Consider the following 13,756-nt stretch of genomic DNA (forward strand, 5'->3'; position numbering starts at 1 on the left):
TTGTTAGGGCATCTTCAAAAGATGATATGTACAGACACCAGACTTCAGGGGAGGGTAGTCATGCTATGTGTTCAAGAGGTTTTGGCTGTCAGCTTTAAGTGTACAGTTTCTTGCAAGGCGATGGAGATAGGAATCATCTTAGTCTGTGAGAGCCCTGTTTAAATTGGCGTTATGAGATGCTTTCTACCTGTGAAGAACAAAAAGTACGTTGTAAAGTTTTGGTGCTCAGATCTCTGAATGCAAGGCCAGTCTGATGACGGAAAAAGGAGTGAATAAGGTCTGTGCATTGTGCCAAGAAGCTGGAGCTATGACTGACATGCTCACAGCTTTTTGTGGGATAATGCTCAGAAATGAGCACGGGGGTGGCTTGCATGCTTCCCAGGGTCAGGTCTTCCTTCCTGGGCAGGAGGGGACATGCCTCATCCAAAGTGCTTTAACTGTGACAGAAGGAGTGTCCTGAGAGCGTTCTGCCCGGAGGTTCATGCTTCTTGTCATACAGGGTTTTGTCTGATGTCCCTCCCTTCTAGGCTCCACGCACTTGTCCTTGCTCAGCCTTGGAGCGCTGCTGTGGCTGTGGTGGTTTTAGCGTATAGTCAAGGGCAGGTGTGTGGGGAAGTGTGGTGTTCATGAAGTCAAGGGTAGAAACTGGAAAAGGCAGACAAATGTTTTGGCACACGGGGCTCTCCAGGCCTGGAATAAATATGGGATGCCTTGAGAAGAGCTGCTGTGAGTTTGATGTGGTTGTGCTGATTGTGTTGGGAGAAAGAGGCTGCTAGGAAGAAGCGATGCAGTCATTAGCTGCTTCCCCTAGAAAGAGAAGGGTAATTACCTCCTAAGAAACATACAGCCTTGGAGATCTAGTAAACAAAGGAAACAGATGTTGTAATTTGGGAAAACACCAGCTGTGAAAGCTGTGGGCCCTGATTTTAGTCTATTTACTCCAAAACTGAACCCAGAGATATGGGAGACCACCAAAGCAGTCTGCAGAAAATGAAGGGGGTACCTTCAGCAGACGCCTTTCTCCACAGCTACATAGTGCAGCTCTTCTGAATAGAAGGCATTGAAGAAGCATTGAACAACTGTAGCAAGTAAAATCATTAGTATTTTCTGCCCTTCCTCAAAGCTTTTTGGAAGTCATACTTAGTTCCTTCTCAATTGGAGCCATTAGCTGTGCCAGGACTTGGAGGTGTCATGATGAGGCTTGAACAAGAGGAGATCAATCTGTGTGACAGTGTCCCATGGTCCACAGCAGAACAGCAGCTCTCCCAAAGCCACTAGCTGGCCATGGTCAGGGTGGCATACCCAGCTCAGAGAGCAGCCTGCCGGTTTTCCCGTCTCTGCAGTCTTTGAACTTCTCCAGATCTGTTTAAATCTGCCAAAGACTTTCTTGTTTAATTTCTCACAGTTGGTAGCGCTCAGGTGGTGGAAGCTGATAGAGACTTTGCATGGACTCCCTGAGCTGCGTGACACTAATTGTCATCGTGAACAGGCTTTGCATTTGAAAGAATTTTCTTTACTTGATATGACCAACTCAAGAGTTGCAAAGCAGCCATGTGTATCTCTGGATCGAGCCTCAGTCTTTAATTTATGGGTATGTCATACACTTGTCAAAGATGTCCCAGAATTGGCAGTGTCTGTGCAACCTTTAAAAGATAATTAATTGCACCATACAAGAAAAAGGAGCCCTGGGTTTCAGTAATGGGCTTCAGGATTACAACAACCTGGGTTTATTTTGGGTTTTGGTTTTTTTTCTCCAGCTTTCCTTTTTACCAAATAGAAATACTTATTAAATATTCATATCACAGAAGGTGTTACGAACAAAGTAATGTCTATACCATGCGACAGGTACAACATACATGAGCAAGTCTGATCTCTTTTTTCCTGTTTTGTTGATGTGTTTATGTCCTACTGACAGATTCATAACAAACATTGAATCAAAATTTGCAGGCGTTTCTTAGTCTGGCTTGCTAGTAATTAATTAGGAGAATGGTTACTAATACGTGCAGCTTAAACCAGTCTTCCAGGCAGCATTTCTCACTCTATGAGTAAATGTATTTGTAAAAACTTTTTAGAGATAGGTGGGGTCTTAAATCTGGCCCGCAGTAACAGCAGGAAGAGGAAAAGCTGGGGATGCCCCTTTTATAATCACTAATTTATCTAATTGTGCTTGGCTTTTGCTGTGTTGACATTCCTGGAGGTAGCAAGAACACACAACCGGTATATTGTGATCACAAATGGCTCACAAGAGTCTATCTCCACATACATCGAATATGTTGTAAAGAAAACCCAAGGCTGGGAGTCCAGATCTCTTTCTTCGCAGTCTTGTATTTTTTTTCCTTTTCCATTTTTTTCCTTCGCTCAGTATGCTGATTTATTATAGAGCTTGCTTGCACTGGGAGCTAATGATCACTGAAAACTCAGACTTTCGTTTTGGTATGAATACCAAAGCAGAAGTTTAATTGATACTGCCTCAAAACATAACCAAAGTTGGGAAATGCCTCAGTGCCATTTCTTTCTGACTATTCTCGGTCTTCCCGGTTATGTTCATGGTCAGAAACTCTGTGCTGCTAGTTCCTGCTGCTGTGCTTCTGGTTTCTGTGAGCATGGGTGAGAAGGGATGGGAATATTTCAGAATGATTAAAAAAAAAATATGCTACTGACCACTGTGCTTTATGATACCGTATCCGTCCCAGAAGTTTCTCTTCTTTTTTTTTTTTTTCTTAAAAAAATTAAATTATTTTTCTTCTTTTACAATTACGGCTACTTTGGGCTTCTTCAGTTTTAACTACAAATGCTTTTAGTGGGATTGTACAACTGAATTCTGAAATTACAGAGCTTTTCTCCAAGTTCTTTAGAATGATTTCTGTATGTTCTGCCCATCTCTGAGAGCGCATGAGTATGTAGATGAGCAGCCCCGAGGGGAGCAGGCAGCTCCCTCCCAGCTGCGCCGCGGTGCTCGAGTGCCAGCGTGTCAGGGGAACAGACAAGTAGTTGATCTTTGAAAAAAAAATGAAGGTGAACTGCTTCAGCTCTTTGGGCTTTTTTTTCGTCTCTCTGGCATATTTGGTGTCAGGAGTTGGTGACTTTTGGCCTACCAATGCGGTGCAGACATTGTTTTAATTAATGAAATGCTTGAAGTTTGTGATCTTAATTAATAAGCTTACTTTTGAAGAAACCTAGATAGTAATAAAATATATATCAAAGTATATGTATTTTTTATTAAACTTATATAATAATAAAAAATAATAAAAAACTCAAAGGACCAAGAGCTGCCCACCTCCCTGGCCACGGGAGCTGCATATGGAAGTGTGGGATGCTGTGGAGCGATGGGCAGGTGCTGTCTATGTAGGAGCGCTGAGGTGAGGAGTTTGCAGGTCAGAGTGACCACAAGAGTCGCAGCCCTGTTGAGGGACAGGTTTGTGACTGGGGTCCTGGGTGACCCAGCAACACTGGTGTCAGCAGCCTGTTGGTGATTCACTTTTTGTCCTGCAGGTAGGGATTATGGAAAGTCCTTGGGCTCTTTTGCCATGCCAAGAGTCACGGGAATGCTAGGGTCAGGGATGATGGAGCGTTAGCATCTTAATTTCCCATGTGCCACATAAGGTCACAGAAAGCAGCCTCTCAGGGTCTGAAATTCCCCACGTCAGCCTCCCTTGTGCAAGGAAAGGTGTTGCTGTAGCCTGAGCCTCTGTGTTCTTCTGACTGGATCAAAACAGGTGCTTTAATTGGTGTTGACATTGTTCTTACAGGCAGCCCAGCCATGACTCACAGAAACCTGACTTCCACCAGTCTGAATGACATCTCTGACAAGCCTGAGAAGGATCAGGTAAGCTGCAGATTCAGACTTTGCTTGGTGATGCATACGGCTGGGAGCTGGATATTGGGGGAAGAGGCTCCGTACTATAAAACTAATGTGCAAGAAGAGGGTAAATGAGGTGAGTAGAGTAGTTTTGGATCCTGTGGCTGGATCCTCCACTTCCGAAGCACCAGCCCTTGAAAACTGTGGGTTAAACTTTTGCCAGACCTGAAGCAAGTCTTGCCATGTACATGACAATTTGCTGATACCCATGAGCAAGGAGGGAAAATACCCAGATACTGATGTACTGCAGATCTTCTTCCTTCTGGGAAGAGCATCTTCAGGGGATACAACAAGGCTTTGGAGAGGAGCAGAGGTCCTACAGCATGCCAGGGCGTGAATTCACAAGAGCCGTTGGGTAGATCAGGAGGATTCGAGGGATCATGTCCCTACAGCGGCAGCTGATGGGATAGAAGATGCTGCCTCACCCTGTGCGACTGGGCGTCACTTCAGAGAGGCAGCTGTGCTGCAGATAACCATGGGAGAACAGCTCCAAAATGGAGATCAGTGATAAAGTTAACATTTAGCCTTTAGCACCATGTTTCCACAAATTTGACTGATTTCTTAGACAAGGGTAATGTTTGCAGTATATCATATGGGCTGTCTTTGTGCCTGTTCTCGTCCTGTCTGCGAGTTGAAGGGTCTGAGGGGTAAGAGTGAGTTTATTTCAACTCTTAGAAAATGGGTGTCTGAATAAGGGCTCTGTGCAGATTTCAAAAAAACCTTTGTCTTTGTTCAAAAAGTGGGTTATTTTAAAAGCAAATCTGTTTCTTTCAGAGAATCATTTTTTTTTCTTCCTGTGTCTTTCAGCATTCTCTAGTCCCATGGTTATTCTGAATGCAAGTGAGAGTTACTTTGGAAAATTATTTGGGTAACGCAGTAATGCTGGCCAGCTGAGAATTACTCTAGTCCTTCAAATGATGGCTGGCTGCAATCTTCTGTAAGTGCAAATGTGCCTTAAAGGGACACAGCAACCTAACTGATGTAGAAAAGTGAGATTATTTGTGTAAATAAATATACTTTCATGGAAAGAGAAGGTGGCCAACGTGTTTTGCGTTGATCTCGGTGTCATTTGGAGTTGTAGCGTACATCAGTATCAGTTGCAAAACTGTTCTTTCATTTCATGTACACAGCCACACCTGGGGAGAGGGTAGTATTGTAAAATAGCTTTTTTTCATTGGACAGACTGCTACGTTTTATATTTTTAATCACATTATAATTGGGGTCTTACAGACTAGCAGAAAACAAGTCTGAACATTGCAGCAGGCTTCGTAGATCTCAGTAGTGCGAAGAGTCACAGTTTCCTCTCCTGCTGAAACGTCTCTGGACACATACAGATAATAGACTTTTTGTGTAAATTGGGTATAAAAACAGATGTTTTTGTCGTGCTAATAGTGAAATCTGTTAATAAGTCCGGTTTGGAAGTGCCTCCAAAGTTTTTAACTTTCAATGTAGATAAAGCCTGACTGTTCGTAGTGAAAACCATTACTTGAAAAATAACTAGTTCCAAAAAACCACTTAGTTAATTAGCCCGTGTCCTGCTGATGAACTTTGCACAATGGCACCCTTGTATTGTCCACCTTTTGAAGCTGGCTTGAGAAACCACCTTAGGTCTCAATTTCCGTTACTGATCGACTGCAGATCCTGTCTTGATCAAGTTTGTGAAATTGTGGTGATGCCTGGCAACTTTCTTGAGCAGAACTTAGCATGCCACACAGGAGGCGAGGGAATAATGCATCCTGTTACAACAAGAGGAGCTGGAAAGAGAACAGCTTTTCGTGCTTCGACAGCAGAGTGACTGGCTTTCATAATTTTGGTATCCCATCTGGAAGCTTGACAGTTAATGAGGCCACGTAGTGAGGTAGGCGTCTGCTGGAGAAAGAGGCTATTGCGATTTTTATTGATTTGTATGTTTAAGAACTGCAATGGGCTGCACTTGGTTTATAACAGTTGTCTGGAGCAGGACTGGGACCTGTGCTCGCTGGTTTTGCAGAGATGAAGGCGAGTGTTGTGTTGCCTGTGTTTTCAAGGAAAAAAGGCTTTGAACAAACTTCTGTATACCTTCAGCAACTTCCCTGCCTACCTACATCCTTAATTTCCAGTTCTGCAACCTATAATGCTGATTGGAATGGCGCAATTAATAGTATGGTGATATTGTAGCCAGAATACTCCTTCAGTCTGTTTTTCAGTAGGTTTTTACGAGACAGAAAGACACCTGAGTAAAATTAAAGTAGATGTTCTGGATGCTCTCTCTTCAAATGGTGACGTGCTCCTCAGTAGATTTTACCCTTTTATTTCTTTTTGTTTCTGCCTCTGTCTTTCTCTTCATGGAGCAGTGCCAGTGTCCAGTGCTTTGTAGTTGCAGTACGACCTCAAGACCTCTGTTTTTTAGGTTGGCAGGGTGGGTTTTGTGATTGTCACCCCCATGACAGGGTGGAAGGGGACACAGGGCCATGCCTTAGGAGAGCTCTTGCCCTGTACACTCATCTAGCTGGAAGCAGCTGTGACGTTTTGAAGCAGCCATAGCTTCCAGTACTTTCAGCCTACCTGGGAAAGTCCTCTTACCCAGCTACCATCCTCTGGCCCCAGTGATACTGAGCTTTCACCATCCTAGAGATGTTTGGTCTCTGCTTAGCAACAGTTCCCTCGCATACTTTTTCCTCTGTGGCATTCCCCTGTGGCTTCCCTGCTCCTTTCCCCTTGATGTTGTAAGGTCCAAGTTGAAGACTGGTGCCTCCCGTGGTATGACTGATAATTCATGCTTTGGGATCATTCTCTGTGGAGCCAAACCAGGATCTCTTGGCACGCTGCGGTTGCCTCACCACTAGTGAGTACTGAATTTTTCCATTCCATTCTGTGTTTGCAACCACTGGTGGTTTACAAGGATAGCCTTGGAGGTTAGAGGCAGCAAAACAAGCCTGGAGAAGGTCAGAAGAGGAGGGAACACTATGCAGAAGCGTGGCATGGGTTTGGCATGTTGTCTAATAGGCTTGGTCACTTCTCCTCCTCCTGGAGCAGGCCTGTCACTGGCAGCAGTGCTTGAGCATGGTCACCTGGACCAGGCTGCTTTCAGTGGCTCGGGTTGGGGGTGAGTTTCTTTAGATAATCCAGTTAAGGGGCAGTAAGCAGCCAGGACCTCAGAAAAAGCTAATCTGGGCTTTTGCCCAGATTGATCCCTCCCAACACAGGCACTTCTTTGAGGTGCTTGTTGTTGAGCCTGGTCTCTTGAGCTTATTTTTCAGTCCCTGGAGAGAGCTGACATTGCAGAGTTGCTTCAGGTTTCAGGTGGGCTGGTTGCCTCTTGGACAGTGGCCTTGCAGAAGAAGCCCTGCTAACGTAGACAACTCTGTAAAGGGGCGTAATCTGGGACAGATGCATTTATGCTTCCATACCAGATGCATTTATGCTTCCATACGTCTGTGCCGTGGCAGCACCCAGCTGAGGTGGGTGCTTCTGTCCCAGCAGGACAGAGAGGTGTTCAAATGGCTTGGGATCTAGCTGAGGGCATGGCAGCGGAGTGTACTAGGAAGCGCTGGACATGCTTAGCTTTTCCCTGAAGGTCTGTCAGAGAATCCTCCCAGAGGATGCTGTCTTTGAGGTTTGCAAGGGCTTGCCTTGCAGAGGGATCAGGAAAGATGCACAGTGGTGGGTGCATGGTGGAGGTGGTGGCTCAAAGGTGAATGCACGGTGGAGGTGCTGGCGGTGGGATTTGCCTCCTGCAGGGACAGAGGAACAGTGAGCTATCCAGAGAAGCGAGACCAGAACCCTCAGCTTCCCTGTGGCTGAAACCGCTGTATAGCGAGGAGCCGAGCTTTGCTTTGCTACACAGATGCTGAACGTGGTTGGATATCCTGCCCGTTCAGCTCGGTGGCTTTCTCACAGGTTGCAAAGATGAGTTAGAAGACAGACAGCACTGAGCACAAGGAACAGTATTTGCAGTGGTCCCAAGACACACTGACATGGGTGGTAATAACAAGAGATAATGGTTTTATTAAAATCATACACAGAGCTCAGATTTACCTGTATTAAGTGTTGTGAGGTTGGTTCCTCAACTCTGAGAGAAGGGGTGGTTGTACGCTTACTTTGGATTTGCTTTGATCATGTTTTGTTTTTCTCTTACTCTTTGCCTTCTTAATACACTTGTAAGAGTTAATCTTCTTACTGGGTAACCGTTAAGCTCTTTCACAAAGAAAATGAACTTGGGATCCCTCTTGGGAAAAGGCTGGAGTCAGGAAAGGACAGAGGACGCTCAGGTTCTTTCCAAAGGATCAGCCGAAAAAGCGCTGCCCGTCCCCTCCCTGCCAGGGTGAAGAGCCGTCAGCTAGAGGGGAAGGGGGAAAGGTTCGCTGGCTGGGAGGTGAGGGAGGAGCAGGGACACACAGCTGTACTCAAGGATGGGGATTTTCCAAAAGGTTCTCCATTGGCCTTGCTCTCTACATATGGCCTGCCCTAGCAGTAATAGTTTTGTGATAGCATTTATATATTTTTATATATTTTTTTTATACATAACTTTCATCTGGATCTACTTCCTGCCCTGCCTGATGGGACAGCCGCGCACAGGCTGGGGCAGGCGCTGCTTGGAGCTGGGGTTGGAGGTAGTCAACGGATAAGACCTATGTGGTTGGCTTGTTCTTTGATAATTTTAAGATCATTGCCTTAAGTTTTTTGGTCATCTTGTCCTCTGAAAACAATGTCAGTGTACTGCGGTTCACTAAAAAAACCCGAACAAATCTTGTCATAACATAAATGTCTGTTTGTTTATTCTCCCTTTCTCCTCTTGATGTGAAGTGTTTACGGACACGTGATGATTACCATCTTTAGATAATGCTTCATGGAAGATGGTGGAGTTAGCATGCATTCGTTGGCTTTGTGTCATTCATTTCTTGTATTTGAGACTGGGTGAAATAATTTTGCCATTGGAACAAGACCACATGAAATCATAAAATGACACGAAAATCTGAAAGTAATAAAGTCCTGGGTTACTTGTGAGGTTGGGTTGTCTGCTAAATTAAAAATGTCGTGTTACTCTTTTTCCCCTTTAATTTACGGAAAGCAAATGATTGTAAAGATGAAACAAGAAGAAAGACCTATTACCGAAACGCAGACTTTGCAGAAAATCTTTAATGGCAGATTACTCATTGCAAAAGTTGCATCAATAATATTGATTTGGATCTCATGCACTGGCGACAGACAAAACACACTGCCTGCGACCTCGACTGCACATAGCGGCTGCTCTTGGTAGCCTGGTTGTCACAGCTGGCGGTCTGGAAAGGGAAATTAATACGACAGTCGTTTATTGTTGATGTGGATAGCACAGAAGCTGGTCACCGTCAGTGGTGACACAGCGTGCAGGCGCCAAAGCTTTGCTGCAGTGGCTGTGCTGCTGTCGGTACGGTGTTTGCCTGCATGGGATGGGTTGTAGAGAGCATCCGCAGGCAGCAGCAAGCCACAACTTCTGGTTGAGCAAAAGTACGTGTATGCTCACGGAGAGACGGTCAGCCTCTGTCTGCTCTTCTGTTGTTATTTTGGGGCATTGGGATCTGCTGGCGGTCACCAAAGCCTTAACAAAGCTTTTTGCCTGCCAGGTTCCCCACTGAGCTCATGGGATAAAAAGCACTAACGGGATATTTAATGATGTCTACAAGAGGTGAAGGTTTGTGGGGGAAGAAGTTAAGAGGGGAAGACAGCATTTCACTGCTCAATAAACGTGCTGTCTTGCAGGAGGTGTGACAACTGAAAAACAAGAAGGGGAGCTCCAAAGAAAGCCTTCCCTTCCAGCCTCCAGCCTGTGTGGGAAGCTTGCCCTGCAGCTGAACAAAAGGCGTTTGATCCATTCCTCCTGCCCTTCTCTGATCTGCCAGCAGTGCTGAGCACCCAGACAGCTGCGCGTCATTCAAGGGTTTATTATTTATGAATAGTGAAGTCAGGTACTTTGTGTGAAGCAGCTCCTCTCTGCCGCGAGAATGACGGCTTGATTCCTTCTGCCGTGTCACACTGAGATTGCAAAAGAGACCTCTCCCACGTCCTGAGCATCTTGCAGAAGATGCCAAGGCCCTGGCTCAAGCCACTCTGGTGATAAATAGCTTCAGTAAAGGCCACCAAATTGTGATTTTGCTGTTTTATCATGTTTTTGCTTTGGGCTTGTTTAATGTTTTGGCAGTTTGTTAAAGATAATTAGGGAAGAGGAGGGGTGTTCCCTTCCATTGTGTTTCTGTTGGCAGAACGCTGTTCTGAGGTAGCAGTGTGGAGAGGCGATTTGCCTTCATTTGTCTTGTTTTATGAGGCGTTGGCTGCAGTTAATGTTCTGGTCATTTGCAGCGAGATAGACAAGCAGAAGCAGTGGCACTTTTGGATGATTTATTTCTCTTTTCTGTTTTCCAATTAATAAATCCGCATCTGGGCTTCCTGCTCTCTCCTGGGCTCTGAGCTCTCTATTGCCAGATCCGTCGGCGGTACCAGAGCGGTGTCTGAGAGACCAGGACTTCTTGTGGCAGGAGAATTCCTCCAGCTCTCGAAGGGCGAGCTGTTTGCTCAACTTCTTCTCTGACACCGTCTGATTCCAAACTGAAAGACCCAACAAAGATTTCTTGATGTCCTGGTTTTGGCTGTGGGATAGAGTTCATTTGCTTCTTGAACAGTTAAAAAAAGACAACCTTGTGGTTTATGCTAATCTGGTCCACAGCAGAGATGGGTCTAGAAAAAGCAGGTGCTTCTGGTGGGCTATCCAGCAGGCCTGGGGAAGGTGAAGGGGATGTACGCGTGTTTGTGCATGTAGATCGTTCAACCACATAGAGTTAGAAAAGATCGGATGCTTCTGCTGGCTGAAGTGCACCTTAGCCAAGTTATGCATCTTCTGTATATTTACTGCACATAAGCTTTTCTGATATATTTATATGTCTCGGCCGCTTGGTAGTTTGGATTGCTCTTACCTGAACTCCAGCCAGCTTGCAAGTGCTGCCTTTGTTGAAGAGGGTGCCCAGAACAGGGCTATGGAAGGAGAAGTGGTGGGCAGCGGTTTGCTCTGCTGGGGATCAGGTGAAGGTCTGTGCCGCGGCATCCTGTACTTCACGCTTTATTGCTGGTGGCATCCCACGCTCCAGTCTGATTTTCTTTTTATTAAAGGCTCATCTGCAGGTCAGAGGGGTTGTCAGGGCAATTATGCCATGCTGCAAGTCCACGTGGCAGACCCACAGGCTGCACCAGCTGGAGCCGCCGAGCTGGCTGACCCATACTGATGAGAAGTGATCCTTTTGCTGAGTACGAGCTGTGTACACCAGGAGGTCGGGGGGGGTTCCACGCAGCCGACTGGTGTGGCTACACTGGCAGCACTTCTACATGTGGGTTATGCCTACATCTGGAAAGCTGGCTTTGTGCTCCCGACTGCCTGGCTCTTCACCACCCATTCCTCTGCTGGTGCAGGTACCACCACTGCCTGCCCAGCGCTAGTCTTACTTTTCCATTCTCTCTTACTTCCAGTGCACATTGATAGGATTTTTTGGTGTGGTTTTCATCTTTCTGGCCAGTTTCAGACTACGCTGCCATGCACTGGCTTGCAGTTGCAGTATCTGAGTCACAAGTGCTTCAAGGGAATGTTTATAAAAGCGTCCCCACATGATTAATCTGTGGGAATATCAGTGGCCTTCTTATACTTGGTATTGCTTAAGCCGTGTTTGGGCTGAGCTCTCCTTTGGCAGCGTACCTTGGAGTTTCACTCTGCTGGTCCCATGCAAGACATCCCAAACCACAGCGTGCCTGCAGCCACATCCTTTCTCCGTTGGAGCAACCTTTTTGGGACAACAAGGCTTTAATCCTCTTCACAACGCCCAGGGGACAGTTTGTCATTTATGGTGTTAGAGCTGGGATCGTTAGCTCTTGATTCACATAGCCTTAATAATCTGAAAATATTTGACATTATTTTCTCAGCCTTATCTGTGAATGAGAGTGATTGAGAGGAGTCAAGTACAGCCTCTGTCAGCCCCTTTGTGGCTGTAGTGCAAGTGGGCTGTAGGAAGCTGGGGACATTCCTGCTGCTGTTCCCGCTTCTGTCCCTCCTCCCGTGGGAAATCCTTTGGTCGTACTCTGTTAAAATGTCCTTGGCAGCTCCAAATGGCTGAATCGCTAGGACTTCTTTAGTGCTTAAGGTGTAAAAATAAAAGGGACATTTACAGAAAAATCTGTTCTATCAGGGAGCTGTTATTACTGAGCTGATGCAAGAGCATATAGGAAATGAATATATGCTGATATAAGGGGAGTTTCCTGACTTGACATTATCTTCGCTTTCAAAGGGCTTGTATATAGGACAAAACCCAGCTCTGAATGAATATGGTCAGTCAGAGAGAGGCACAAAACCCTTGTTATTTGTTGTGGTGTGTGCAGTGTTTATTCAAACCGGTGTTTCCATATCAACAGGGCATCTGTGCCAAAGCCAGCTCTAAAGCTAAAAAAGAAATTGGCCTTGTTGAGAGAAACCCTCCTGCCTTTCCCGGGGGAACGATGGACGGGAAGGGCACCGATGGGATCCCACTGTTTGGAATGAAGTCCAGTGATTAATGGTGGGAGTGATTCGCTGCTTTTCCTGTTTGAACGTCTCCCCATATCTGCAGTCACCAGCAGATATTCCTAATTTTTAGGTCTGTCAGCCTGGATGACCTACTTTCACTCCATGGAGCTCCAATGGAACCGACTGTCTTCCAGCACAGATCACTGCCATCTTTCTGAAGGAAAGGAAAAGTTTCTAGGAAGTTTAGTTACATGGAATTTCATTTACTTTGGTCTTTTTTCTTGATGCAGAGAGCAGTTTTGCTTGCGTGGGTTCTCCCCGCAGTGTATCAGCAGCGCACCTCTAAAGCATTCCTGGGGAATGGAGTTCTGTACGCAGACAAAGCCCAGAGCAGTGGAGGTGTCCCCTGAGGTACACATTCATGAGATAATTTATGGGGAGGTAATCTTAAACGTATACGTGAGCAGATACAGAAAAACAGAGAGACAGAGGCAGGTTCAAATTCCTGGGGGAATTAACCTTGCTTGAGCACAAAAGCTCTGTGTGTCTGCGCTCAAGTGTGGGAACCCCCTGATGAAACACGACGCTGTGATGAGGTGAGCACACATAACCCCGTGCAGAGTAAACAGAAGGTAGAGTGAATTTTTAAAAAAGGCTTTTGTTAAATAATGCAGCCGTCACCTCTTCTTTCCCCCCTGCCTCGTATCTGTGGAGGGGTTTCTTTGTTCGTGCTCTCGGGCAGCTGCATGCCACCTGCCAGGTTGGAAGATCATGGAATCACAGAACGGTTTGGGTTAGAAGGGACTTTCAAGATCACAGAATCACAGAATGGTTTGGGTTGGAAGGAATCTTCAAGACCATCTAGTGCAGCAGGGACACCTGCCGCGAGACCCATTGCTCCAAGCCCTGTCCCACCTCCCCTAAGGTCCCCCCATGTTGCGCTTGGCTTTCATGTAACAGGAATTTGGGAACTGGATCCTGTTTGCTGTGATCAGGGACCGTTAAACCTTCCTTTAGTTACACAAAGCACCACATATGCGGTTAGGTTTGTGATGGTTAATCTGTATGATCAGTGTTTAAGAGATACTTTTAGTGGGTTTGAGTTTTGCTGCACGGTGAGCTAAGTAGGAGGAGCCAAAAAATCATATCCAACCCTTCATGTGGATTCCTCCCCTCCTCGTCAACCCCACATCAAGCCCTGGCTGGTTTTAATACTGTAGTGCTGGAGGTTGTCGAATATAGTGAACTTAGAAATGACAGAAAGAAATGCAGCAGAGCCGAAAGGAGCAAACTGTAATGGAGTCTGTTGGAGATGCTCAATATAATCTGGGGGTCTTCAGCTTGGAAAAGTGTGGCCTGGGGAGGAGTAGGGAGATTTGTGAAATGATGAAGGGCATAAA

The 13,756-nt window shown here is 45.8% G+C and overlaps 1 protein-coding gene across 13 annotated transcripts in view; it reads left to right on the plus strand.

The window, feature by feature from the left end:
* The window catches only part of SLC4A4 (solute carrier family 4 member 4), a 239,997-nt gene that overhangs the window by 159,064 nt on the left and 67,177 nt on the right, over nucleotides 1-13,756 (plus strand). For all 13 annotated transcript variants that reach the window (XM_080408335.1, XM_080408336.1, XM_080408337.1 and 10 more), the window contains one exon: nucleotides 3,750-3,826. In XM_080408335.1, coding sequence (XP_080264461.1) covers nucleotides 3,750-3,826 — 77 coding nt within the window. The remainder of the gene's footprint in view (nucleotides 1-3,749; nucleotides 3,827-13,756) is intronic.

Source organism: Falco punctatus, assembly GCF_963210335.1.
Source record: "Falco punctatus genome assembly, chromosome: 1".
Lineage (NCBI taxonomy): Eukaryota > Metazoa > Chordata > Aves > Falconiformes > Falconidae > Falco > Falco punctatus.